Consider the following 23,584-nt stretch of genomic DNA (forward strand, 5'->3'; position numbering starts at 1 on the left):
ATTAATTTATTTATTTTTGGCCACACCATGTGGCATGTGGGATCTTAGTTCCCCAACCAATAATTGAACCCACATCCCTGGCTTTGGAAGCACAGCGTCTTAACCATTGTACTGCCAGGGAAGTCCCGTATTACTGAGTTTTATTTGCACTTTACTTCATTGTAAACAGTTTTCTTGGTAGCAGTCATCAGAAACTCAGTCTCTAAAAACATAGTTTTCTTTTTATGGGAACAGACTACATTGTTCTCGTGTCATTGATTTTATAACCTCAACCATAAAGATAGTGGTTTCAAAATGAAGATTCTAAAGATATGACTGAATCTCAGCTTTCCCCCTTTGGTATCTGTAATTCTCGATTTCCCTTAGATGTTCACGGTTGTACTTGTGACAGTTTGCTGAGGGCCTGTTGCAGGCAGCTGCCAAAGGCTATTTCAGTCCCACACATTAAGGATGGTGTCCCAGGCCATCCCAGGAACAAGTGTGATCCCCGCCTCTCCTTTCCAAGTGCCTCCAAAACCACCTATAACCTGACTGCACACCTGAGCCAGGTGGCTCCAGTGGAGCACTTACCAACTGACCCTGAGGGTTTTAAAACAGAACTTCAAGTCAGTTGACTTTGATCAGACCTTTAGGTCTCTTCCTGCCCTAGAAATTGGTAGCCTTGGGAATTCCCTGGTGGTCCAGTGGTTAGGAGTCCATGCCTCTGATGAGGGCCTGGGTTCAACCCTGGTCAGGGAACTAAGATCCCACAAGATGTGTGGTGTGGCAAAAAAAAAAAAAAAAGGAAACCACCAGCCTCATTAGATGCCACAGACCTGACGCAGACAGCGGCACCTCAGATGATCGGAGGGCTTGCTGTGCAGTCGTTCGTGTGAGCGTCGGTCTGTTATAAACCAGGGGATTGGGTGAACTGTGTGGGACGTCTCCTGTCCAGGTACGAGACGAGCGGCATCGGGGAGGCGCGGGTGAAGGAGGTGCTCCTGGACGAGGACGACGACCTCTGGATAGCGCTGCGCCACAAGCACATCGCGGAGGTGTCCCAGTAAGAGCCTGCCCTGCGCCTGCCCCGGGCCCCAGGGCTCACCCCACCGACACGGCGGGGCGCGGGTGCTGGGCGCCAGTGTGCGTTCTCTGGGCTCCTTGGGCAGAGCTCACCAGTGCAGGCAGGAGTCCCTTGCTTCTGCTAAGTCACCTACCTTCTAACCAGTGATGATGAATCCCGTCTGATATCTGAGCTCAGGCTATACCAATCTCATGAATTTAGAAAACCCTTTCCGTGTTAGGATTACTTTTAAGGTTTTTAGAAAGCATTTATAGAAAGCGTTTTCTCATTTCAAGATGCTTTATAAACACTAAACACTTGAAGCCAGTTTGTTCCATTGAAAGATCTACTACATACAATTTAGGGTTTTTGTTTTTAAATATATAGCTGGTATGTCTCCTTCCTCCTTGTTGTCATACCTAAACTTATTCTCAGCAAGAGTCAATGCATATACTAATCTCTATATGGAAGGGAGTACCTTGCTCTGAAAATGTTTCAAAATGTTTCTAACTCTGGAAAGTTTTTATTAGGCTGTTAAACTGTAGATAACAAGTTTGCTTTTGCAGAAGGACACATTCTGCTACACTGAGTTGATAATATCCACAGGAAGTTCACAAGGAACAGTGAGAAAATACTAATAGCCTGGGATAGTTGCTTAGAAAAGTATTCTCCAAACCTTGGAGGATCATTCAACTTTAGAAAAACGTTACTTCACATTTGCAGTTATCTTATTTTATTTATACATTCAATATATGCTTTATTGTACTAATGTGTATATTTGATAGCATATACAAAAACATAAATTTGAAAAGGATGAAGTAAAATTATATACATGGATGTCCTAACATTTTCTTTTCTGTTCACAAATTGTCTTGTACACCCAACTCTGGAGACCCCTGGTTTAGAGTATTAGGAAAATGGCATATCTCTCTCTCCTCTTAGAAAATCACTTGAAATCTATACCTAAGGGCAGGAAAAGTCACTGCATAGTCCTAAAGGAAGGATGTTGTGTGACTCTTTATAGGCAGTGGTCCCCAACCATTTTGGCATCAGAGACCAGTTTCATGGAAAACAGTTTTTCCACGGATGCAGAGTCAGGAGATGGTTTGGGGATGATTCAAGTGCGTTACATTTACTGTGCACTTTATCTCTATTATTACTACATCAGCTGCAGCTCAGATCATCAGGCGTTAGATCCCGGAGGCTGGGGACCCTGATACAGAGGCACTTGGTGCCACATTGAAGCTTAGCTGCCTCCTTCTCTCTTCCAGGGAAGTCACCCGTTCTCTGAAGGATTTTTCTTCCAGCAAGAGAATGAATACTGGTGAGAAGGTAAACCCATATCCATACTCCAGTGCCCTTTGGGTTCATCCCTGCTTTCTCTCTAGGGGTGAGGAGGACACCTCAGTATAGGACTGGTGAATTGGGGGCTCAGAGGGGTTCCTGGTCCTCTCTTCATCTCTTACTATTTTGTCTTCTTTTTGTATTCAAGATTGAGACCTGGAACCCACATCTTCTAATATTTATAAAGAGCTTCTTTTTGTTACTCTGAGGATTAACATTTACTGCTCTGGATCACAATACACATTAAGCCAGAAGAACTCGCTAAAACCTTTTTTAGCTTGTGGTAGCAACAGAATTCATAGCCCAATTCACCTGGGCCTCTCCTTCTCCCTGCTGGTTATCAGAGGTGTTTATTCCTCTTGGAAACGCCACTCTAATTGTGCTGCTCCCTGGCCTAGGATCATTTAGTGATTTCCCGATCCCAGTAGAATCAAGCCCCACCGTGGACACGCCTTAACAGCACCCAGGTCATCGGGCCCCACGGACTCTCATCTCTGCCGCCCTCCTCCTTGCCACCCACCACGGCTGAAGCCATGCCTGAGCTCCTTCCCCAGCCTTGCCTTATGCGGTCCCTGTCCTTTGGCTCAGGCATTGTCTTCCCTGACAATGGGAGGTGCCCCTGCTCTGTGCACCCTCACTTGTGAGTCCCTCCAGAAGTGCTAACCCACTCCGTTATAATGACTCCTCTGCTGTGTGTTAGCTCCATGAGAGCAAAAATTCTTTTCTGTTTGTTTTTGTCCTTGTATCTCTAGGACCTAAAAGTGCCTGGTGTGTAGTAGTCATTCAATAATTTTTTACTGAGTACATGAATGGGATTAGGTCAGTCACCCAGTTGGAAAGTCAGCAGACCCCTTCCACCTGCCAGGGTGAGATTCCAGCCTTCTCTCACCTTTTCACTGCTTCCTACCTGTCTGCACAACTCCGGCCTTTCTGCAGAGATGAAATGGGAATTGATGCCATGACTGCTTGAGCCGAGTATGCAGAAAAGCAGTGTAGAGATGAAAAATTGCTCTCTCCTGGCAAGAACTGTGCCCTCAGTTACTTTATGGTCCAATAAATAAAACATAATTGCTAGACTTTGAGGTCTGTTCCCACCTATAAGATAGTCACAGTATTTGGATCAGTAATTTTTTGAGCCAGAGACGTGGAAATCTAAACACACATGATCTTGTGTTTAACAGGTGCATTTGGGGGGGTTACACAACATGTGCTCAGGAGTCCAGTGCTAGCTGCTGTCCTGTGCTGGGCCCACCCCCCGGCCACCCTCTTAGCTCAGGGCCATCGGAGTGAGACGATGTGCTTCCCTCTCCCCACAGACCACCATGCGGGACCTGTCCCAGATGCTGAAGAAGATGCCCCAGTACCAGAAAGAGCTCAGCAAGGTATGTTGTTACTGCTCCTCAGTCGCTCAATCGCGCCAGACTCTGCGGCCAGACAGCAAGGTATGATGATCCAAAATGATCCATTTTATTATGAATATAAACAGCTGCAAAGACTCCTCAAAGCCCCGTGACACTCACGGATTGATGGAAATCCACAAGTTTTTAGTCATCTGCAGTTTTTAAAAATGTAATTTATTTCTGGCTGTGCTGGGTCTTTGTTGCTGTGCGGCGAGCGGGAACTCCTCTCTAGCTGCAGTGTGTCGACTTCTCATTGTGGTGGCTTCTGCTGCAGAGGACGGGCTCCAGGGTGTGTGGGCTTCAGTAGTTGCGGCACGCAGGCTCGGTAGTTGTGACTCACAGGCTTAGTTGCTCCACGGCATGTGGAATCTTCCCAGACCACGGAGTGAACCTGAGTCTCCTACATTGGCAGGTGGATTCTTGACCACTGAGCCACCAGGGAGGCCCCCATCTTCAATTTTTATTAGAAAAAAAAAAGAAAGTTGGGGAAAGAAAGTTTATTTCCTAAGACTTTTTTCTCTCTGTATCCTTCCAATTCCTTACCCCATGGGCCTGCAAGATTGGGCTCAGAGGAGGTCACGGTGATCTGGGAGTCACGCAGCGCTCTTCTGCCTGTGTGTTCCTCACTCACTGCCTGAGTGGTCACTAAATCCAGCCCTAAGGAGAGGGGTATTGAGCGCCACCTGCTGGAGGGAGGAGTATCAAAGGATTTGTGGACACAGTGAAACTGTCACACCACCCTGCCCCCTTAAAGGATTTCTCCTTCCTCTTGACTCTTGTAGGTGTTTCTGTCCCTCTGCCCGACACACAGTTCTCTACTTGAACGCATATTTCATCTCCTTTATGAGGCTGGGGACTCCTAGGCACCTAGCACCGTGTTCATACTTAGCAGCTACTCAGCAAATGCTGCGTGAGTCAGTGAGAGATTCCCTGACCACACACACTCTATTTTGTCCTAGTATTCGACCCACCTGCACCTCGCCGAGGACTGTATGAAGCATTACCAAGGCACTGTGGATAAGCTCTGCCGGGTGGAACAGGTAGGGCCCTTTCCTTCTCCTTCTGCCAGGCTGGTTTACTTGCCCAGCTGAATGTTAACGTCTTACCTTGAACATCCCGCAGAATCATAGGAAATAGAAATGGGAAAGCCTGCTAGATCCTGTTGTTTCAACTCTGGAGCCAGTGCAGTTCCTCTCAATGGTAGGGACTAGAGTGGTCCGGAATGCCGTGCCGTTTGGGGTTTGCATGTCTGACTTTGCAGATGCTCCCTGAAATAGCAGAAGAGACTTATGTGGTGCACTGAGCCCTGCACTGACAGAGCTGGCTGGATATTAACTCTTGAGTGTCCTTTCCTCCTGCTGTGGCCGCACCAGCTTGGAGACCTAGAGGCCGAAAGCGGGCAGTGTAGCCAAAGGACAGAAATCCGCCCACGGCCTCCCTGATCACAGTTACCATCAGGGTTCTGTCCCTGTCACTGATTCGTTTGATGTGCTTGTTTTTCTTTTCCTCTGTGAAGGGATATAACAAAACTGCCACATTTTCCAGGAGTGTCGTGTGGAATCGCTAATCCTGGCGCTGCATTCCTCATGTGTGATAATTCTCATCCAGGGTCCGCGTCTAAGGGAAGGGGGGAATCCCATGATGTGAAATCTCAGCCAAAGGGTCTCTTTTCACAGAAAAAACAACTCATGTTCTCAGTGTGAGGCTAAGATCTAAATCCCCTGGTTTGATGTGACAGGCTGGGGTTAGGTTCCTAAGATGAGCTGTGATTCGTGGACTCTCTCAGTGGTCCTGCTGAAATCCATCAGTTTCACAGGGATCTCTGCAAACACAAGGCGTCCTCACCATCAGAACATGACTCTCCAGAAGACAGGTTATCCCTGGACCGGTACAAATGCAGTTGAGATTCACCCTGGGAAGTCTACATTTTTTCAGAAGTGCCCAGAGGTATTTGTTGAACTAGTAACATTCAATTTGACTTTGAGGGAGTATTAGGGTCAGTCCTGCTGTGCAGATGTCTGTTGAGGCTTCACTGAGGGCTGAAGGGGCCTCAGAGAGGGGGGGACCTGCCTTCCTCTGATCCAGGCTGGGTAGAGATACCCCAACTCAAGATCATACTTGTTGCAGGCTCCTGGGATTTTGAGAGAAAAAAGGCAATCTTCTGGCAACTTCTGTAAGAGCTACAGAGAAAGTTGCAGAACAAGACCAGATGGTTCTGGATGTGCCGAGACCTACGTGCTGCTTTCTCGGGCCTGTCGAGAACGGATCTGCCTCTTGCCTGAGTCATGGGCGATGGGGGGTGGCAGAGACTATGCTTACTCCACTCTTTTTCATCAGTTCTGTTGTCAGCTTCCCCTTCCTTCATCTCCCTCAGTGAGATGTGCAGGTTTGGAAGCCCATGTTTTTTCTCTTCCCCCTAAAAGTGTTGGAAGATTAAAAGCAGAGTTTTTAAAAAATCCAGAATAGTTTTTAAAAAAAACTCCCCCTTCTGTGCCAGGGGAAGCACAGCAGGAGGAGTCTAGCCAGGCAGAGGCACCTCACAATACTGGTGCTTTTCATCCCCTGAAGCCCCGAGCCCTCTGCAGGGCTGTGTCCCTCCTGGGGACCTACCGGGATTGAGGCTTTCCCTGAGGAATCAGCTCAGGCTCACTGGCACTCACCTGGAGGGAAAAGCCTACCTTTCAACAACATGGCAAATCTGTGTGGTCTCTGGTTTTGGAAAGTGAAACCTGGGGCTTTCCTCAGCTCTTACCGATGTCATGGAAACCCGTGCTGATTAACTGCAGCATGTGGGGGAGCTCAAGCACCTGTCGCTGACCTTCCCCAACCAAGCCACACATTACAGACATCCACGGACAGCCCGTTTTCTAATAGTTACCGTCTATCCAGACTGTTGCCATGGGGCCAACACGGTGTGTTTTCTGCAGGACCTGGCCATGGGCACGGATGCTGAAGGGGAGAAGATCAAGGACCCCATGAGAGCCATCGTCCCCATTCTGCTGGATGCAAATGTCAGCACTTATGACAAAATCCGCATCATCCTTCTCTACATCTTTTTGAAGAATGGTAGGAACAGCCGGATATGACAGAGGAGACAGGCCCTTTCTTGGGGAAAATGAGGCAGCTGGGAGGGAGAGAACAAAGTGAAAAACAGCTCAAGAGACAAGGAAAAGGGAAGGAAAAGGAAGGTCTGAGGGGCTCTTTACAGCTGGAGAAATGTAGGCAGATCAGCTGCAGCTAGAGGCTGTGTATCCCCCAGTGATTCTAGAGTTAGTCGGAGGGACAGGATAATGAGAAGAGGGCTGGGTGAGGACAGCAGGGAGAGTCTATCAGCTGTATAGCCAGTTTATTAGAGCATTTCTGCCAGAGACTTTTAACTTACCCCACATTTGTAATCTGTGCCTTTATTTATTTGTTTTTATTTGGCTGCACTGGGTCTTGCTGTGGGATGCGGGATCTTTAGTTCACCAACCAGGGATCAAACCCAGGCCCCCTGCACTGGGAGCCTGGAGTCTTAGCCACTGGACCACCAGGGAAGCCCCCAATCTGTGCCCATAAATAAGGGATCTTTATGCACATATAGTTGCCATAAGTGTCCACTGTGCAAAAAGATGGACACAGAGACTCTCTTGTCCAAGCTGACTGTGACGTGGGCCCGGGATGGTGGGGACGGCTGAGAAGCAGGAGACGGATGGAAAGACAGGTCAGGAGGGGCAGTTGCTGGTGGTCATAGCCCAGGACAGAGTGGCTAGAGTTGAACAGGAGTCCTGGCCCTGCCTTGTCTTACAGTAAAGTCGATACATTGAGCGGATTAGTTCCCACTGATGCCAAGGAGGAGAGGGGGCACCATCCCCCACCCCAGGCACTTGGCTCTGCTTCTGAGTGTGCGATGCACAGTGGCTGGTATGGTGATCAGGGTTTTGTTCTTGCAGGCATCACTGAGGAAAACCTGAACAAACTGATCCAGCACGCTCAGATCCCGCCGGAGGACAGTGAGATCATCACGAACATGGCACACCTCGGGGTGCCCATCGTCACAGACGTGAGCGCCAGCCTCGTGTTGTGGGGGAAGCCCAGGGGAGGCGGCAGCTCTCATCTCTTCTCCCCTAACTTCCTTAACACAGCTTATGATACACACACTCAACATCGAGAAAGAAAAAATCAGAGGAAGGCAGGTGTAGAGGTATAAACAGAATCATGGTGTAGTGCCGGGAAGCCAGGCGGGCACATCAAAGAGGCACCATGTGGTCTCGAAGATGAGCTGTGCCCGTGAACCAGCCCAAGACACACCAGCTCCATCCTGCGTGTCTTGAGTCAGCCTGGCTCAGCCGTTAGGACATTCAGACTCAGTATCTTCTGTGAGGTTGCTGTCAGGCCATCTTGAGACCTTTGAGTCTGCTACTCTGGCAATGACTCGGGACCCAGTTGGGGCAGGTTTTAGGGGCCCAACTGGCAGTGAGCTCTAGAAGAGGCTGAGGCGGGAGGGGCCCCCTACCAGGAACCTTGCTTGTAGGAACCCTGCTTCCTGCAGGGAGTCAGTGCTGATAAAACCGGGCTGTAGGTTGGCTCCTTCTGGAATCTTATTAGAGTCAAGAGCTTTGTTCTGGAGCCACCAGACCAGAGACCTGTGACTGGGGGTCATTTAGTGTTCAAGGGACCAAATGAGAATGGAGATGATTCTCTCAGTGCACCCTGTGCTGCTGAAGCAAAATCAAAGGACAGGTCTCACCAGAGCAGGATTTTCTTCTTCTGTTGTTCAGTGGCCAAGTCGTGTCTGACTCTCTGTGACCCATGGACTGCAGCATACCAGGTCTCTCTGTCCTTCACCATCTCCCTGAGTTTGCCCAAACTCAGGTCCATTGAGTCAGTGATGCCATCCAACCATCTCATCCTCTGTCGCCCCCTTTTCCTCCTGCCTTCAGTCTGTCCCAGCATCAGGGTCTTTTCCAGTGAGTCAGCTCTTCGTACCAGATGGCCGAAGTATTAGAGTGTCAGCTTCAGTATCAGTCTTTCCAATGAGTATTCAAGGTTGATTATCTTTAAGATTGACTGGTTTGATCTCCTTGCTGTCCGAGGGACTCTCAAGAGTCTTCTCCAGTAATTGACAACAAACTATTTTTTTTAACTTCTTGCCTTTGTAAAAAACGGTTCTTATATGTTTGAGCCACATTGGCCATTTTTTAAGGCATTAAAAAAGAACCAAGTTTGCTCCAGATTCTTGGGCTGGGGCCCACGGGCATAGTCTGGGCTTTTCCAGGAAAACCTCTCCATGTGTTAGCCTTTTTCCAAGGCTGATTCCCCACAGGGAGCCCTGGGACCAGTGGGGCCATGTGGGCCCAGGTGCTGACTCAGAGCCGCCTGTCATGTGTTTGCCTTCAGTCCACCCTGCGTCGCAGGAGCAAGCCGGAGCGGAAGGAGCGTATCAGCGAGCAGACCTACCAGCTCTCACGATGGACCCCAATCATCAAAGACATCATGGAGGTCAGCACAGGCTGGGACGAGGGTGCGAGGCCTGCAGGGCCTGGGGGCTTCAGCCTCGCCTGCCCTCAGGTGGCAGTGACACCTGAGGCTTTGCATCTGGGCCTCGGAGGGTTTGCGCAGAGCAGCCCCAGGAGACAGTCAGCCAGACGCGGGTTCCCCACATCCACATGATTCAGCCCCAGAGTAGGGCCCCCTTGATGGTATTGCAGTGCCTGAAGGTCATATGAGTAGCAAGCTCCACACCGAGGGCACAGCAGCAGGGAGGGCATTCAGAAAGTGACCCCAGGCCCCCCAGCTGCTCCTGTCACATCAGCCAGAGACCCTGGCAAGCACCTTTCTGTTCAGATCATCCCCTGCCTGCACGTTCTCGCTCTCCACCTCCTGAATCCTGCCTTTCTGCGAAGTCCCCGTCCGGTCTCACTGTCTCCGCGCACTGAGCACCACCTAGCTGAGCGCCCAGCACCACAGAGGCCTCCCTGGCCTCCTGCAGCGGGTGTCAGAGCTGCTCTGTGCGTGTTTGTGTGCCGCTCGCTGGGTTGGGTCATCATTTTAGACCTTGGCCCTGCGCCCTCTCCTCCCATGTCCTCTGGCACCATGCCTTGTGCACAGATGGTGTTTTGCATCTGTGAAGGGAAGGTAGCCCAGGTGTCCCTCCCTCCCCTCCCCCTTGTAGTTCAAGGTCAAGGAAACTGTAGAACCCTGCCCCACGGGAGCTCTGGAGTGGGGCCTGGAGATGGGCTGTCCAGCTGCTGCCCTTGGACAGGACTGAGGTCCAGAGAATAAAGAGACTCGCCCAGGATCCCTTTGCAAATTCATAGCAGTCCAGGTGTCCCCACTGAATTGTATGCTAAAATAGCTATATTTTAAATATACAGAGTGCGTCAGCTTCCTATTTTTAAATCCCACAAACGGAAAGGATGGGTGAACATGAGACATCTAGAAACCAGTGACATCTTTTTGCCTGGCAGAGTAGGCCAACCCCCCACCTCATTCCCTCCTTCACTCTCTGCTCCTTCTTCCTCTCTCCGCCCAGCCCCCCAAAGAGGCATGTGTGGGTGCCACACGGTAGCTGTCGGGAGTGGAGACTTCTCCGCAGCAGAGGGTGGGGAGCAGTATCCACCCACCAGACAATAGGCCCTTGGAAACCTGTGCGTAGTGGCTATTAGACGGATGCAAGGGTCAGGAGCCTACTGGAGGGATGGGACATTTATAACCTCACATGGAATATAAAGGGGAGAAAAGAGTAAACTGAAAGAGAAGCAAGAAAAATTAAGTCAGGGTTTTAAAAAAATAACTTCTCTTCAAGAGCAGACCTTTAAACTCATCTCCTTGTATCCGCCGGTCCCAGGGCACCTGCTCCACGCCCAGCAGGGCAGGAGTCACCCCCCAGCAGGCAGAGGAGCTCCTGCAGAGCTGGCCGTGATTGGCTAAGTGACTGGTCCTTGGAATCGTCTTACCTTGGTTCCATCAGCCCTTGTCAAAGCCGTCTCTCTTCTTTCCAGGACACTATTGAAGACAAACTTGATACCAAGCACTACCCGTACATCTCCACCCGCTCCTCTGCCTCCTTCAGCACCACCGCTGTGAGGTGAGGACCAAGTAAGGGCAGAGGGCTGAGCAGGACCGTGTCCAGCTGGACGGCAGCCACACGGTAGTCCTGCCGTGATCCCGCGTGACCTGCGGGAACCCTCCCGCAGCTGCTCGTCACAGGGTGCAGGCCAAGTCCTTGCAGTGGCCCGGGGGGCCCTCCACCTCGTGGCTTCCTGTTGCATCTCGACTCACTCCTTACTCCTCTCTTATTCCTCCTCCACTTCAGCCACATCAGCCTCCTTGCCCTCCCCGGAATATGCCAGGCTCAATTCTGCCTCAGGAGCCTTGGCATTTGCTTTCCCCCCCTGCCTGAAATGATCTGTCCCCAGATACATCCACATGGCTGCTATCTCCTCCAGGTCCTTAATCAATTATTACTTTCTCCCTTCTTCCCTAACCACCCCATTCAAAATGACAGTACAGCAATCTTCCGAGCAGTATTATTCATAACAGCTCAAAAGTGGGAATGACCCCGCTGTCCATCAGCTGATGAATGGATAAACAACATATGGTACATTCATACAATGGGGTATCATTCAGCCAAAGATAGGAATGAAATACTGATCCGTGCTACAACCTTGAACCTTGAAAATACTAAGTGAAAGAAGCCAGTCACTAAAGCCCACATATTCTATCATTCTGTCTATATGAGATGTCTAGAATGGGCAAGTCTCAAGAGAGAAGTAGATAAGTGGTTGCTGGGAACAGGGGTGAGGGCTGGGAGACAGGGGTTACTGCTACTAGGTACAGGGTTTCTTTTGGGGGGGTGGTGAAATGGTCTAAAAATGGTCTAAAATTGTGGTGATGGCTCACAGTTCTGTGACTATACTGAACACCAGAGAATTCTACAATTTAAACAAGTGAATTGTATGATACATGAGTTACCTGTCCATAAAGGTGTTACAGAAAATAATGGAAAAATTACAGCCCCCGGCCTTTCCTGTCCATGTGCCTGCTGATGCTCAGACATTTCTCAGGTTGGAGATGTGAGCAGAAAGCAGTCCGTGCTTCCATCTCCCAGTCCTCCAGCCCTCTGTGTTTTCTTGGCTGCCCATGATGCCTCATGTGTATGTTTTTGAAAACTCCTCCTCTCATGCACCACCTTGCTGTCTTCATCCAGAAGTCTTTCCTACTGTGCGCTGTGGGCCGTGTGTCCACGGGCCAGTCCCTGGGACTCACACTGTGAACACAGGTCCCCTTGACTCTCTGCTGCCCTCTTCTGTGTGGCCCAGGTTCCCAGGTCAGACTTTGTAGAACACATACCTCCGTCCCTCTACGCATACTTTCCCTGCCCGTCTTCTCTCTTCACCCCTCTTCTGTCGGGACTCTCAGGCTTGCATGGCACATTCCCCCACCCCGATGCCAGTGGAGGCCAAATGTTTATTGCCAACACTGGAGTAGAATGCAAAATCCCCCGTGGTGTCACAGCCAGACTGCCGACTAAGGCAGACAAATGATCTCACAGGCAAAACAAAATGACTGTGATCCTCGGGGCTGGTCCAGGCGGGCTCCCAGGGCCTTTAAGATTTGGAAAGTGACTTCAATGCTGTTGTAAGTCAGGAAGAAGGGTGAAAGTTCCACTGTCCAGAGGAGCCTTGCTCTCCTCATTGTGTTTTGATTTTTGTTTTCCTCATTTTTCTTAACCTGGAAGCAGCCCATTTCTCACTGTTTCTGAGGACAAGGTGAAGGCCCATTGAAAGCCAGGGCAAAGGAAGAGGCACTGGGGAACTGTCTGGCCGCTGAGATGCCCGTCTTTCAGGAGGCAGCTCAGCACCACCTCCTCCAGGAATCCTTCCCCGTTGACACCCGGGTGGTGCTAGATGGCCCTTCCCTGTGCCTGTCCCCACGGCACTGAGCTCCTCTCCATGCAGTGCAAGGCAGACCCTCCTCCTCCCTGCACTGTCCTCGACCCACCACTTCAGTTAAGCCACGAGCTCTTGGGATCTCACTAGGGTTAGCTCCTCGGTGCTGGGGTGGCCCTGTGAGGCCTGCAGTGTACATCTGCCTGGTGAATCAATGTGCCAGCTGCAGACAGGCCCGAGACTATGGTCGCTGCTCCTTCTAGCAGAGTGTCCCAGAACTCTACAACTTGGGAGAGACACTAGGACCATCATCCAGTGGGTGGAGGCGCTGAGCCTCTGGCTTTAAAGCCGACCTGAACCTGTCTGTTGCCTGCTTGTTTCTAAGAGAATGACAGGGTCACAGGACGGGCGCTCGTGATGATTTTTCTCCCAGCAGCCAAAGCGCTTGATAATTTTGCAGTGCCGTCCAGTTCAGACAGCACTTGCTAAGCATCTGCTCTGTTTTTAGTCACTGGTGTATAGAATGAGTCCTACGTCATGGAATGAAAGTGTGAGTTGCTCAGTCGTGTCCAACTCTTTTCGACCCCGTGGACTGTAGCCTGCCAGGCTCCTCTGTCCATGGAATTCTCCAGGCAAGAATACTGGAGTGGGTTGCCATGCCCTTCTCCAGAGGATATTCCCGACCCAGGGATCAAACCCGGGTCTCCTGCATTGCAGGCCGATTCTTTACCGGAATCTGAGCCACCAGGGGAATTATGTCATGGAATAATGAAGTATAAATGCTATATATACAGATACACATGATTAACATCCTTCTCTCCCCCTCCCCCTCCCTCCCTCCCTCCCCAGCGCCCGCTATGGGCACTGGCATAAGAACAAGGCCCCCGGGGAGTACCGCAGTGGTCCACGCCTTATTATCTTCATTCTGGGGGGCGTGAGCCTGAACGAGATGCGCTGTGCTTACGAGGTGACCCAAGCCAACGGCAAGTGGGAAGTGCTCATAGGTGAGTGGGCCGTGTTTTCTAGAGGGAAGGGCTGCTTCATGCACTGTGACTCCATTCCACGCTTTGGTGTTTCATCCTATCTCCAGTTCTCCGCTGCCCCTGCAACACTTTGCCTCTAGACACGTCTGTGGACAGCAGCCACGGAGGGGTGAAGGGGCCCTTCCTCAGGTCTGCTCTGCTTCTTGACAAGCGGCAGCCCCACATGGTGGGAAGTGCCTGGTCCCAGGCCCCAAAAGACTCAATGTTCCTGCTCTGTCACTGCCACTCGGGCCCCCTCAAAAGTGCTGCCCTCTCCAGGCTGTGATTTCCTCACCCACCAAAATTGGGTTAAGGGCACCCACTTACAGCCTAAACTGGGCCTGGGGTGGAGGGGCATGTCAGTTTCTTGGCCTCGAGCCTCACGTCCGGAAGATGCTCAGTGAACAGGTCAATGAGCCCTGGCCCCGGTACCTGTCAGTTAGAGATACATAGTCCAGGCGTGCAAGCAGATACTGCTCAAAACGTATCCGTCTGGCTTCTCGGCTCTGCTGAGGGCTGCCCCAGCCAGCTCCTACCACTTCAGGGTCTATCATATCCCTGCTGGTTTTCCAGAAGAAAGGAAGCAGCTCCTAAGAGCTGACTTAAGGCAGCAGGAGAAGATTTTCCCCTTTTTCATGTCTACAGGAGCCTCCCCAGTTTCTCCGCCCGGAAGAGGAAACATTGAGAAAAATCTTTGCTTTCTCCAAATGCCTTCTTTCTTGTGCCCTTAACAAACTGGAGTTGCCTCTGCCCAGGGTGCCTCTTGGCATTAACTGACCAGAGATGACTAGCACCTCCTCTCCTGGCCGGGCCCTGCCCTTGCCCCTTAGCTCAGTAAGAGGTGTCACTTTTATACCTCCACTTTGCGGGGAACCAGTCCACGTGGCCCTTCCTGGGTGCATCAAGATGGACCTGGCACTGTCTTCACAACTCTGAGCTTCCAGATCCCACCATTCAGGGGGGAGATTGCACATCCCCACCCCTACCCCCGCCCCTCCCTACTCCCAGAAGCCTCTCTGGCCACCATTTCTCCCTGGGTTTTCTCCTTTTTTGGTTACATAGGCCCCCCGTGGCGGAGCTCTCTGTGTTTTTGGCTTCCATACGTGTTGCATGAGCGTGTTGGCTAGTTCTGCTCAAACACAGCTCTCCTGGGCCGACGCGTCCCAGCCAGGCTTCGTTGTAACCCCCTCTTCCACGCTGGCCTGACCTGAGGGTCCCTGTCGGGAGGTGGAGACCCGGGGAGACACGGTCACCCGTGCAGATGGGTGGAGAGGCCTGGTGCAGACCGCCTACGCCCGCTATGCGGCCCCGCCCGCTATGTGCTTGCATGCCCGCCCGCCCGCCGCGTGTGCACCTCGCGTGTGCGCATGCGGCTCGCTCTCTCGCACCTCATTGGCTGCATAAACGTAGGCCTAAGTTGGCATGCTCCTGTAACGTACCTGTGTTCAAGCAGTCAGCCGGCCTCTGTTCTCCCGCAGGTTCTACTCATATTCTCACTCCCACCAAATTTCTCATGGACCTGAGACACCCCGACTTCCGGGAGTCCTCTAGGGTATCTTTTGAGGATCAGGCTCCAACAATGGAGTGAGAGCCAAAGAAACAAAGTAAAAGCAGCTTATTACACAAAAGAAACTCTTCCACTCTGAAGGGTTTTCTTTGATTTATTCCGTCACTCTTTCTTTTCTTTTTATTTTTTTTTCCCTTTTCAGTTTATTATTTATTTGATTTTCTTTTAACGAGAAAATGCTTGCAGTTCTTCACACCGATTGAAAATGTGTCCTGATGCTGCCCTTCACCAACCCTGCCCGAGCGCCGCTGGGCTCTGGCTTGCCAGCTCGCTCACGCCACAGGTCACCTGCTGCTCAGACAGCTGCAGCCCCCTGAGCTTTAAATGATCACAACCGCTATGCACAGCCCTCCAGAGGGGGCTGGACATGGAGGGATGCTGCAGGCACGGCACCTAAGCCTGCTGGCTGTGGGGTGAATTCCTGATGATGAGGAAGGCTTGGCACAGGGCGCCGGAACAGACCCCCAGTCTGTGGTAGTTAAATGTGTCAATACATTTTGCCCAGGTCAGGCACTTATCCCAAGGAACAATTCCTAAGGGGTGATGGGGTCGTAAGCCACCTGGTTTGTGGTGAACTCCAGCCACCAGTGGAAAGAGCTGGTGTCTCCTGGTCTAGGGAAAGCGGCACTTCCTAGTCATTTGCTCTTTCGGTAATTGCTTTTAATTCCCCTGTGGGTCCTTCCAAGACTTGAGAAGCATACCCCTCTCTGCAGCTGGAGTCTCCTAGTCAGATTGAGAGCCTTTGGGTAGAAATCTGTTCTCAACACTATGTGCTGTTTTGAAGAGCGTATCCTCTCCCACGAGCTCATGCCTTTATCTCAGTTACCTGGGAACCTGTTGTGGGTTTGGTAGGTTATCCAGGTTTTATTCTTGCCCTTGAGAGAGTAAGAGTTCCTTGCTCTCTCTTTTCCACTCTTCTATCGTGCTGGGAACCTCCCCAACCTGTTCAGACGGCAGACTGGCCCCAAAGGCCTCACTGCAGCATGCGTCGTTTCTCAGCTTCACTACACACTGTGATGAGGCCACATCTTGTGTGCATGCCCTCCTCTACTCCACTGACCACGGACCCTGGAAATGTCCCCTCCCCCACCCCCACCCCCAGGCTGAGATGTGCCCTGTGAGCCACCTGTGAGTGAGTAGCAGACAGACCAGGACTCTAGCCCCAGCTTGGCCACAAGCACCTGTGTGAGTGGGGGAGGTTACTCCCACTGGGCTACAGAACACAGGGAGGCTGGATCGCAGAGCCCCTCGGACTCTGGCCATCTGTGATGCCGTCGTTCAGTTGGAGACTCAAACCAGGCAGCCCTGCCCCGCTCTCTGGCAAGCCCTCCCTCCATTCTCTGGGGAGTGAACATCAGAACCCTGGCTGGGTAATGTCAGAAGTATGCTTGTTTATTTTATAAAGAATGAGCTCCATCTATGAAGGACCTGCTCTAAAGGTTGGCCCTTGAGGCGGGGTTGTTCATCCCTCTTTCTTTGCCTTGGCGGAGAGATAGCTGCCCCGGGGCAGTAGGGAGGTGAGGAGCAGCAAGGGCCTGCAAGCCAGGACAGTGAGGCTGGCTGTGGCGCTGGGCTATCTGCCATCCTGCCCAGGCTGCCTTTGCCTAGAAAACGAGGCCAGTGGGTGATGAATAAAAGCAAGTGTTAAAAAAAAAAAGTCATCCTTAAGAAGCACCTTGATAGGATGGTAATCAGAGAGATCTGGTTCTCATGCAGATGGCAGGTAGGTGGACAGCATTTGCTGTATTTCGAGACTTCTCAAAGGACATTTGGAGAAGGCAGTGGCATCCCACTCCAATACGCTTGCCTGGAAAATCCCATGGGTGGAGGAGCCTGGTAGGCTGCAGTCCATGGGGTCGCTAAGAGTCGCACACGACTGAGTGACTTTGCTTTCAGTTTTCACTTTCACGCATTGGAGAAGGAAATGGCAACCCACTCCAGTGTCTTACCTGGAGAATCCCAGGGACGGGGGAGCCTGTTGGGCTTCCGTCTATGGGGTCGCACAGAGTCGGACACAACTGAAGTGACTTAGCGGCAGCAGCAGCAAAGGACATGACCACAGCCCTGGCAGACCCCTTGCAGAGTCAGAAAGAATCACAAACCCAGACCCCAAGGGTTCCTGCTCGGATTTGTCCTGGGATTCCTTGCAATCGGAGACACCTCTCCTTTGCTTTCTCTGTTTTACATTCAATCAGCAGAGAGTGTCTTGGCTGCCATTAGAGCAGAGAGAGCACTACAGACTGTATGTTCTTGGCTTCTGAGATGCTTTATTGGGCAGCGCTGTATTTTAGAGTTCAGTTAAGAAAAATCGAGGCACAGAGTCCTCATCCCTGCTACTGCTAAGTCACTTCAGTCGTGTCCGACTCTGTGCAACCCCATAGATGGCAGCCCACCAGGCTCCCCCGTCCCTGGGATTCTCCAGGCAAGAACGCTGGAGTGGGTTGCCATTTCCTTCTCCAATGCATGAAAGTGAAAGTGAAGTCGCTTAGTCATGTCCGACTCTTAGTGACCCCATGGACTTCAGCCTACTAGGCTCCTCCATCCATGGGATTTTCCAGGCAAGAGTACTGGAGTGGGGTGCCATTGCCTTCTCCAAGTCCTCATCCCAGGGAAGTTAAAAAGCAGATGAATGTCCAGCCTGCCCACTTCTGTTGTAATTGTCCAAGTGACTAAAGCCTAGAACAATACAGGGTGTTGGAGAGGCAGGGTGGTGTCCCACACATCAGTGTGAGCAGAAACTTAGCTTTTAGAGATGGGTTTAAATGGCAACCCACTCCAGTACCCTTGCCTGGAAAATCCCATGGACTGAGGAGCCTGGTAATCTGTAGTCCATGGGGTCGCAAAGAGTCGACTGAACGACTTCACTTTAACTTTCATTCAATTTTTAAGGGCTTCCCAGGTGGCACCGGAGAAGGCAATGGCACCCCACTCCAGTACTTTTGCCTGGAAAATCCCATGGATGGAGGAGCCTGGTAGGCTGCAGTCCATGGGGTCGCTAGAGTCAGACACAACTGAGCGACTTCCCCTTCCCTTTCCCCTTTCCCTGCTCGGCAGTGAACGTGGGCCCACGAGTGCTCTCCTGGGCTTTGTGTGTGGATGCCAGTGTTGTGCTCCACCCTCCTGGCCCCTCCCTCTTCTCCTCGCCCCTCCTCCTTCTGGCCCCTCCCTCTCCTCCTGGCCCCTCCCTCTTCTCGCCCCTCCTCCTTCTGGCCCTTCCCTCTCCTCCTGGCCCCTCCCTCTCCTCCTGACCCCTTTCTGTCCTGGAGCTGAGGCCTGCTCCACCTGGCCCTGGCCAAAGGGGGAAGGCGTGGATAACTAAGCATACAGATGCCACCAAGTCTCGGCTCAGTCCCCACTAATCAATCCATCATTCCTCCCAACCAAGAAATGAAATATTTTGATCAGCTCTGCACCTTGGTGCTGTGGATGGTTTATGTTAAAAGGATTGACTATTAGCGAATGTCCAGAAAACGGTCGGAAGCTAATGAAAGGAGCTGCAAGGCCGACTTAGACCTATTACACAGCACTTACAAGGGGAAGAAGTTTTTTTGTTTTGTTTTTATGTTGAACACTTTGCTTTATTTTAGATCAAGGTCAGATAAGTTCCACTTTTTCAATGGGACTCAGATTTGAATCTGAATTCAGAGCTGACCCAGTGCCCAGCTGCTGTTTGAACATTGCCTTCCACATCCCCTCCCAGGGCAGGAGGCCACAGGGCCCCCAGAATCAACAGCAGAGGCATGGCTTCTAGGCCTGGCTGTGCCACCAACATGCCCCACCGGCATGAGCATCTTTTTCTCATCTGTAGGATGCCGGTGGGCAAGGCCACTGTCTTCCCACACCTGGCAGATCATCTCACTCACCTGGGCTGCTCTTAAATGTGCAGTTTAAACCTACTATTCCCTGACACTGCCCTCAATAGTCTGAGTCTGCAGGATTGATTCGGGCAATTCCAGAACCAGCTGGATCAGCTGATCTGTCAGAAGTCTTCTGGTTTTCAGATGCTGTCAGTGAGGAGGAAGGATTTTGTCCTGGCAGAGCTCACTGTGGCCACAAGCTTTGACAGTCTTTGGATGACTTTGTTTTGAAGATCACCGTTCACATTTCAGATTTGCGGTTATGTAGGATAAGGGGGACCCTCGGAGTGGTTCTAGAGGGCCTGCATGGTCGGCCACCTTTGGGTTCAAGTGAGAACGTTTGCAGTGTTTGTGGTGCTGAGAAGTTTGACCAGGGTATTAAGTTTGATCAGCGATATCGCTGATTGCGTGGCAGGAATGGGTCTCAGGTGATTTCAGATTAACACCAGCTGGTCTGCATCCTTTAAAGGGACAGGAGCATGCCTGTGTGAGGAGCCCTAGAGGCCTCACTGGTTACCTGATACTCTTGGTCCTGGCTCAGATCGTAAGGAATCTGCCTGCTAATGCAGGAGACCTGGGTTTCATCCATGGGTCAAGGAAATCCCCTTGGAGACAGGAATGGCAGCCCACTCCAGTATTCTTGCCTGGGGAATCCCATGGACAGAGGAGCCCGGAGGGCTACAGTCCATGGGGTCGCAAAGAGTAGGACACGACAGAACGACTAACACTTTCACTTGGTCCTGGATGTTGTCTGTTTTCAGTGAAAGACTGGGAGCACCAGACGATCAGATAATATCCAGTTCTAAAGAATGAATTCCTTCACCTCTTTTTGGCCTCCCCCCAGCCCTGAATCTGCACGGAAGCAAGGTTAGGAAGCACGATGGTCTAGACATCTGATCAGAGGCCTTTTGATTCCCCTTTAAATCCAGTCTTTCCTCTTGTTTCCTGGAATCCAGTGGATGGCTGTTGGGGAGGACGTTAAGGATGGTTTTTCTGGCATGTGCATAGCCTAGGAAGCCCCCAAGGTAATCCCAGCCTAGAGTTCCCAGCAGCCATCTCTCAGCTGTAGACACCTAAACTGCATCGAGCTGAGACTTGGAGACTTTCATTCTGCCAGTGGTCCTGGTCAGAATTTGGTAACATTTATTCCTATTACCTCATCTAGGGATGAGGCCTTTGACCTTTAGGACCTGCAGGAAGATTCATAAGGTCACAGAAATGAGTGTCTTCGAGGGAGACAGGGACACCCTGTTGAAACTGGTGTCACCTTTGCCAAAGGAGCCTTGAGTCTGCAGAAAGAGTCAGCTTCGGGCACAGGGCTGGCACGGGCTGCACGCTCGCTCGGGACATCACGCTCGGCCCCTCAGGGAAGCAGCCAGGAAGGGACTGGTTCCTTACTCAGAGCAGTGGCTGGGGCTTGAGCTGCAGGGAAGTCTCTCACACCAGAGACGGCTTCTCCAGTGTTCTCCTGGTCTGCAGTGCCAGCCGTCGGGTCAGCTGCGAAAAGTAGTGGTCAAAGGCATACAGACCCTGCTATTTGGAATCACTCCCCAGGATCCCACCAAAGCCTTCTTCTGCCCGCCTTCAGGGTGGAAATCTGGCCTCCTGTGGTTTCTGGTCCCCTCTTCCCAGGAAGGCCTGCACCCTTGCCCGCATCTCCAGGGAGGCACATTTTCAAGGACGGGTCTCTTTTGTTCAGTTCTCTCCCACCGGGATCTCTTTCTTTGAAGCCTTCTGCTGCATGCGTGCAGGCGTCATGCTCACACACCAGTCACTTCTGTTGTTTTTGAGTAAGTCCATGTCCAAACCACACGATCCATGCATCTTTTTTTACTGCACTTATTAGATCTCTCTTTATGAAAAAGGACTTCATTTATTTTTATTTTTTTTATTTTTGCAGTAGAATTATATCTAATTCCATTAGCTTAAATTTTTGCAAGCATTTCTAACCTCTTACAATGTGCGGGTCTCTGCAAGGTAAGGCCTCAGGTTCCCCGGCCCTACCCCTTTCACACCTGAGGTCCCTCCCACCATGAAGCCCCAGCCAGCTGGCTCCCAGAGCACGGTGGCTTCCCCTGGGTGCTCTGTCCACCCCCTTCCTTCCGACCTGGACCTCTCTTTCCACACACAGCCCCCCTACGAACCGCTGCCCTGTTCACCCCCCTCTTCCCCGCCATGTGGTTCGGCACTTCTCTCCCTGGCTTCACCTTGAGTTCAGGAGAGAATTAGAAGGATGGCTGCCCTGTCCCCTGGGAGACAGCACTGAGCCCAGCTGGAGAGACAGCACCTTCCTCGGTACAGCCCGGGGGACCCTGCCTGAGCCAGAGGAGGTGTTCTGTTCACCCATGACCCCCAAATGTCTCCTGGGCCAGTTGTGATGTGGCCCCAAACCCCAGCCCCCACCCCCCTCTCTGTGTCCACTCGACCGAGGCCAGGGGAGGGGAGGGGGCGGCTGCAGCTGTGGGAATGGACAAGGGCAGGGGAGGGGGAAAGTGTTTGAAACCAGAGGCGGCAAGCTCACAGGTGTTTTCTGCCTCCCCAGGATCCACGCACATTCTCACCCCACAGAAACTGCTGGACACGCTGAAGAAACTGAATAAAACAGATGAAGAAATAAGCAGTTAAAAAATAAGCCGCCCCTCCAAACAAAACCGAACCCTCTCCCCGAAGTGCTCGCAGCCCCGACCGCCTTGGTCCCTTTGCTGACCCCTCCTCCCTCTACCGCCTCCCCCAGCTCTGCACGCCCGGCCGGCACTGTCGCCGCTGCGTTCTCGTGTTTGGTGATGCCCTCTTCTTCTTGTTTGAAACAAAAGAATGCATTGTTTTTTGATTTTTTTTTCTTTAAGAGTCCCTTCTATGTGTATCCTGGAGGAGACGTTTGGGACGAGGGCCATGCTGCCATCAGGTTCCTGGAACCGTTTAGGGTGAATGGACACCTCCTCCCCATTAGTCAGGATTTTATGACCTTGTACATAGCCCAGCGTGACGTGTGCACATTTGCTTGCATATGGGAAGGTAGACGTTTGGGTGTTTTTAAGAACCCATTTGGGGTCGCTCCTGTTCGTGTTGGGAATCACTGAGCTTTCCATTCTTGGAGTATGTCAAACTGAGGGTGTCTTTTCTCTTCACTCCAGTTCCTCCCCCTCGGTGCCGGCTCTCATTCACGTGAGCTTGGAAGTGAAGCTCAGGTGACATCTCGAGAGGTTTGCACTGGAGCCAGCCTCTGCTCTCTCCCCCCAAGGGGCTCGCTCCCCCCATCCCCCGGTGCTGGGGGTGGGGGGTAGGGGTTGGGCCACAGGAAGTCGGGCTGGGTGCCCTGTCTCAGCGCCCTCCCTGGCCACAGCCACAGCGCTGTGGTCCTGTCTGCGGTCTATCACCGTGCCTGGATGAGAGAGGAGCAGGCTTCCACTGGGGACCTGGGTCTCCAGTTAGACCTGCTCCTTCAGACCCCATCCTTCCCCAGGCATCACCCCCGACACCACCACCAGAGCTCCTCTTTCTTAGTGAGGTCAGCTTGGGTAGAGCTTATGGCTCAGCAACGGACTAGGACTGGGAGGGTCCTGCAGGCTCCTGGTTCAGAGGTCCCTTTCCTGTCCGTGCCCCTGAGGCTTCAAACTACACGAAGAGTAGCCTGCTGGCTTTACACAGACCCCAATCGCACCCCAGATCATCCTCTGTTTAAGATACTCCCTAATACTTTATTTTGTGTAGTGTGGGGTCATTTGTCATCATGCTTGTAAGAAAAAAACAATCATTTTACTCTGTATAAAGATGTAGCTGTATAAAACTTAGCTGTTGATGCAGAAATCAAAGAGGCCAATGCAGGAAGGATGTCTCCTCATCCTCAGGACTCAGCGGCTCGTTCTCCGGAAGGGAGCACACTCTTTTCTGCTGCTGCTGTGAACTATAACGACAGTGGAAGTCACAAAAAATGTCCCGCACCCACCCCCCACGCCCTTGAACCCCCCCCAGACCGTGTGTGTATATTACTGTCTTGTGGCATCGTCGTTGCAAATGTGTGTGTGCTAGTTCTCCGCTACCCCCTCCCCTTTCAGAATATATCCTCCGCCCGCCCGTTAGGTGCATCGTGGCGTTCTCTTCTCAAGGCTTTGAAATCTTCCCCCTTTGCACTCAGATTAGTTTTCAGGTCTGTGTCCCTGCCCCCCTGCCCTTCCTTACAAGATCTTATTTCCTTAGGACAGACTGTAAGGACCTGCCTTGGTTTCTTCCTGTTAAAACTGCTTGTTTTGTCCCCTTCCCTTGACCAAACGACGCTCATGCTTCAGGACCTTGTTTGTCCAACACGTTGGTTTTCCTTTCTCTGTTATTTATATAAAAAATAATTTATCAAAAGGATATTTTAAAAAAAGCTAGTCTGTCTTGAAACTTGTTTACCTTGAAATTATCAGAATCTCAGTGTTTGAAAGTATTGAAGCACAAACGTGTATCATCTCTGTACCGTTCTGTACTAAAGCACTC

General features: G+C 51.5%; 1 protein-coding gene across 2 annotated transcripts in view; it reads left to right on the plus strand.

The window, feature by feature from the left end:
* STXBP1 (syntaxin binding protein 1) overlaps window positions 1-23,062 on the plus strand; it is a 67,807-nt gene extending 44,745 nt beyond the window's left edge. Inside the window, exons 10-19 of one of the 2 annotated variants that reach the window (XM_005213174.5) lie at window positions 935-1,042; window positions 2,314-2,374; window positions 3,703-3,768; window positions 4,746-4,826; window positions 6,714-6,852; window positions 7,719-7,828; window positions 9,166-9,267; window positions 10,770-10,855; window positions 13,509-13,663; window positions 15,160-15,285. In XM_005213174.5, coding sequence (XP_005213231.1) covers window positions 935-1,042; window positions 2,314-2,374; window positions 3,703-3,768; window positions 4,746-4,826; window positions 6,714-6,852; window positions 7,719-7,828; window positions 9,166-9,267; window positions 10,770-10,855; window positions 13,509-13,663; window positions 15,160-15,269 — 1,018 coding nt within the window. In that variant the 3' untranslated portion in view covers window positions 15,270-15,285. 2 annotated transcript variants of the gene reach the window in all.
* Window positions 23,063-23,584: the final 522 nt, after the last annotated feature.

The sequence above is a fragment of the Bos taurus genome, chromosome 11, assembly GCF_002263795.3.
Source record: "Bos taurus isolate L1 Dominette 01449 registration number 42190680 breed Hereford chromosome 11, ARS-UCD2.0, whole genome shotgun sequence".
Taxonomy (NCBI): domain Eukaryota; kingdom Metazoa; phylum Chordata; class Mammalia; order Artiodactyla; family Bovidae; genus Bos; species Bos taurus.